Source organism: Procambarus clarkii, chromosome 8 (genome assembly GCF_040958095.1).
Source record: "Procambarus clarkii isolate CNS0578487 chromosome 8, FALCON_Pclarkii_2.0, whole genome shotgun sequence".
Taxonomy (NCBI): Eukaryota; Metazoa; Arthropoda; class Malacostraca; order Decapoda; family Cambaridae; genus Procambarus; species Procambarus clarkii.
In genome coordinates this window covers 5,904,410-5,909,562 of record NC_091157.1, presented here as the reverse complement: position 1 = coordinate 5,909,562, position 5,153 = coordinate 5,904,410, and the positions used below count along the sequence as shown (strand labels likewise).

Here is a 5,153-nt window from a genome sequence, read left to right as displayed (position 1 = left end):
ATACCCGAGGCTCTGTGTCACGTATAGTGTCATACCCGAGGCCCTGTGTCACTTATGGTGTCATACCCGAGGCCCTGTGTCACTTATGGTGTCTTACCCGAGGCTCTGTGTCACTTATGGTGTCATACCCGAGGCTCTGTGTCACTTATGGTGTCATACCCGAGGCTCTGTGTCACTTATGGTGTCATACCCGAGGCCCTGTGTCACTTATGGTGTCATACCCGAGGCCCTGTGTCACTTATGGTGTCATACCCGAGGCTCTGTGTCACTTATGGTGTCATACCCGAGGCTCTGTGTCACTTATGGTGTCATACCCGAGGCTCTGTGTCACGTATGGTGTCATACACTACAACGTTGATGGAGGACGCCTCACCAGTAGTCAACTCAGGGCGGCTAGATGATAATAAGTCTGGTTCATGTGATCTCCAACTCCCACACCTTGATTGACCAGACCACACACTAGAAGGTGAAGGGACGACGACGACGTTTCGGTCCGTCCTGGACCATTCTCAAGTCGATTGTCTTCAGAATGAGACAATCGATTTTGAGAATGGTCCAGGACGGACCGAAACGTCGTCGTCCCTTCACTTTCTAGTGTGTGGTCTGGTCAAACTACTTCAGCCACGTTATTGTGACTCATCGCCCACACCTCTGAGATTATCAAACACTTCGAACAACGATATATAATCCAGTCGTTTGGTAACGTTAGTTGAATTTTGAGTCAACGTTATCAAGGGTAATTTAAGGTTGAAAATAACGTTATTCTTGTATATATTTTTGTTTTTGAGATATATACAAGAGTTGTTACATTCTTGTACAGCCACTAGTACGCGTAGCGTTTCGGGCAAGTCCCTGGAATACGATCCCCTGCCGCGAAGAATCGTTGTTACAACCAAGTACACATTTTACTGTTGAGTTAAACAGAGGCTACAGTTAAGGATATGCGCCCAGTAAATCCTCCCAGTGGGAGGATTTACTGGGCGGATTTACTAGACTGGAGGATATTGTTCCCAGTTGGGGGGGGGGGGCTGATAATGCTAATTACTGTCTATACCTGGATATCCTCAGTGTTATAGACATCGTGTGTTATCTTTTATGTCAGGATTTTAGTGTTTGGGGATTTTTCATTTATTGCCATAGTCTGACCTTACGTTAAAAAAAAGAGGAATTTTAAGATAAGCAGACAAGTTTTACACTTGTCTGCTTATGTTATATATATATATATATATATATATATATATATATATATATATATATATATATATATATATATATATATATATATATATATATACCCAGTTATGTAAACAAATGGAGGTCCATATAGTAACTTGAAATAAACAAATATATCACAAATTAAAATTCCTAAAATTCTCTGATCTGTACATATATATTATTTAGTCATATTGACTGCAGCAGGTGGCATTTTCTTCATTGATGGAAACAGTTGTAACTCGTGGTTAGTAAGACATTACCTGTCCTTCTACAGAATGCAGCTCACGACATTTGGCATAAATAATTACTGCAAGGTGAACACAGGTAATGTGCTATAAGTAAATGATCCCAAACGTCTTGCTCTGGCCGGGAATCGATCTCTGGTCCAATAAGAAGTTAGACCTGCTAACATACAGGACAATGCCACACTCTACCAAGAGACAGACTCACACACACGTAGTCTTGTGTGGTTCCATAAATATGTATTTCTCAGCCCAGCAACAGAACCTCTTGACACATAACAGGCTGTCTCAAGGTGATGATTCTCCATCAAGAACAGCATATTCCTCGCATGATCTTGTTCGCTAGTTGTGGGTAGCTCACTGCCCGACTGACCACGCGTATTCCTCACTTCCTCAAGGTCGTTGTGTCTCATCTATATGTCCTCGACGATGGCTGGTCCAGCCGTGAAGATTGTCCTTGGTACGAACTCCTGTAATCCTTGTGGACGTTTGCTGAAGACAGTTTTAACTTTTGATGGGTGAATGGGATGCCCACGAAGCCTTCGTTGTGCTGAGTGCTGCTGAGTGTAAGCTGAGGTCTCATAGATCATATTCTTGTACCCGTCGTCGACGGTCGTGCTGTAGCTCTAGAGCCAAACACTCTGTGCTGCTGCAACCCTAATGATCATCACTAACTACCGCTACAGCTTCTGCAACATGTAATAGAGTCTTGCTGACGAAGGAGGTGTTCTCAAAACGAATTGTCCAAATGACTACCTTGTATCCTTTTCTCCATCTGCTATAATCATATCCGCTGAGTTTTGTCTGTTCTCCTATTTGCTTCCATATATTGTCCACTAACTGGAGTTGATGTTCCCAGTCTGTCGTTAGTAATACTCTAGGTAGAACTGCAACAATTCATGCAGGCGATGAGTCACAATAACGTGGCTGAAGTATGTTGACCAGACCACACACTAGAAGGTGAAGGGACGACGACGACGTTTCGGTCCGTCCTGAACTATTCTCAAGTCGATAACCAACGTATCGTCTGTCTTTATTCGCCAAGAAGGTGCACGTCGAACGTAGGAGTGATAAAGTGGTTGGCTACATGACTGACAGACAAGCGGAGATGAGTTGTGAAAACAACAGCCAAGTGACATTATATACGGTATACTAAAAAAAGAACTACGGGCTCACCATAGCCCGTGCTACCTGGAACTTTTTGTTCCAGGTAGCGAATCTTAAACAGCAACAACGGTATACTAATTACTAATATACTAATTATATGATAATCTCAGCTGCCAAATACCTGAGCTACGCTAAAATAAAATAGCCTTGGTCTATTTTAATGTAGTTTTCACTACAAAAGTCGAGATAATTAGCTGAAGGCTTTTTTATACTGTATGGCAGAAATATTGCTCCAGCTGTCACGAGCGTTTCTCTAATACATCTTGACCTAATTGCTTAAGAAGCTTTGTTAATTATTGCCCTGAGTAATTATATTCCACCCTCACCCATCTTTATTCTTCAGTCACTTAATGAGAGTTACTTCTTTACGTGGACTCCGACTCCCTTATATGGACTCCGACTCCCTTATATGGACTCCGACTCCCTTATATGGACTCCGACTCCCTTATATGGACTCCGACTCCCTTATATGGACTCTGACTCCCTTATATGGACTCCGACTCCCTTATATGGACTCTGACTCCCTTATGTGGACTCCGACTCCCTTATATGGACTCCGACTCCCTTATGTGGACTCCGACTCCCTTATATGGACTCCGACTCCCTTATGTGGACTCCGACTCCCTTATATGGACTCCGACTCCCTTATATGGACTCCGACTCCCTTATATGGACTCTGACTCCCTTATGTGGACTCCGACTCCCTTATATGGACTCCGACTCCCTTATGTGGACTCCGACTCCCTTATATGGACTCCGACTCCCTTATGTGGACTCCGACTCCCTTATATGGACTCCGACTCCCTTATATGGACTCTGACTCCCTTATGTGGACTCCGACTCCCTTATATGGACTCCGACTCCCTTATGTGGACTCCGACTCCCTTATATGGACTCCGACTCCCTTATATGGACTCTGACTCCTTTATGTGGACTCCGACTCCTTTATGTGGACTCCGACTCCCTTATGTGGACTCCGACTCCCTTATGTGGACTCCGACTCCCTTATATGGACTCCGACTCCCTTATATGGACTCCGACTCCCTTATGTGGACTCCGACTCCCTTATATGGACTCCGACTCCCTTATGTGGACTCCGACTCCCTTATATGGACTCCGACTCCCTTATATGGACTCCGACTCCCTTATGTGGACTCCGACTCCCTTATATGGACTCCGACTCCCTTACATGGACTCCGACTCCCTTATATGGACTCCGAGCTCTTATATGGACTCCAACTCCCTTATATGGACTCCGACTTCCTTACATGGACTCCGACTCCCTTACATGGACTGCGACTCCCTTATATGGACTTCGACTCCCTCATATGGACTCCGACTCCCTTATATGGACTCCGACTCCTTTACATGGACTCCGACTCCCTTACATGGACTCCGACTCCATTACATGATCTCCAACTCCCTTACATGGACTTCGACTCCCTTACATGGACTTCGACTCCCTTATATGGACTCCTACTCCCTTATATGACTCCCCAACAGCCGTCCTCTCTCACAGCCGTTCTCTCTCCCAGCTGTTCCTCCCCTGCATCTCAGCCGTGTGGGCACAAAGCCGCGGCTCTATTGTTTCTTCCTTTCGCTCACAGCTCAAGCCTGTCTTACGGCAGACGACACCCTTCCTGAAGTGTGGGTGTTGAGGCCGCCCACTCCCCGGCTTACCTACACACGGCTACACCCTAATCCCTTCCTTCCCTTGGTGTTGCGGTGAGGCAGGCAGCGCCCCCTTCCGTCTCTCCCTGAGACGACGCCAACCAGTCAATGGACTCCTGCACACCCGGCAAGATGGAAACTGAAAAAGAATTCGTCTTTGTTTGCAATTGAAGCCGTCTTCAGACAGCGCCATTAGACTTAACCAGCAACTTAATTCTGGCATTGGCAAGTGCCACTATAGACTATCCTGTCTAGCGGCACTTCAGGGCCCAGACCTGGTGGACCAAACTCTCACAAGTCAAGCGTGGCCTCGGGCCGGGCTTGGGGGAGTAGAAGAACTCCCAGAACCCCATCAAACAGGTATATGTGGGCCTGTGGGCCGCTCCAAGCAATAGCCTGGTGGACCAAACTCTCACAAGTCAAGCGTGGCCTCGGGCCGGGCTTGGGGAGTAGAAGAACTCCCAGAACCCCATCAAGCAGGTATATGTGGGCCTGCGGGCCGCTCCAAGCAACAGCCTGGTGGACCAAACTCTCACAAGTCAAGCCTGGCCTCGGGCCGGGCTTGGGGAGTAGAAGAACTCCCAGAACCCCATCAAGCAGGTATATGTGGGCCTGCGGGCCGCTCCAAGCAACAGCCTGGTGGACCAAACTCTCACAAGTCAAGCCTGGCCTCGGGCCGGGCTTGGGGAGTAGAAGAACTCCCAGAACCCCATCAACCAGGTATATGTGGGCCTGCGGGCCGCTCCAAGCAACAGCCTGGTGGACCAAACTCTCACAAGTCAAGCCTGGCCTCGGGCCGGGCTTGGGGAGTAGAAGAACTCCCAGAACCCCATCAAGCAGGTATATGTGGGCCTGCGG

The 5,153-nt window shown here is 47.3% G+C and overlaps 1 protein-coding gene across 1 annotated transcript; it reads left to right on the top strand.

Moving 5' to 3' along the window:
• The first annotated feature begins 3,113 nt into the window (after positions 1-3,113).
• Positions 3,114-4,268, top strand: LOC138359484 (uncharacterized). The gene has a single exon (XM_069318762.1). It carries the CDS (start codon positions 3,114-3,116, stop codon positions 4,266-4,268), a length of 1,155 nt encoding a protein of 384 aa, XP_069174863.1.
• Positions 4,269-5,153: the final 885 nt, after the last annotated feature.

What these genes read in the sequence shown, in the direction of transcription:
- LOC138359484 (XM_069318762.1), top strand. Translation starts at nt 3,114, where the DNA reads ATGGACTCCGACTCCCTTATATGGACTCTGACTCCCTTATGTGGACTC.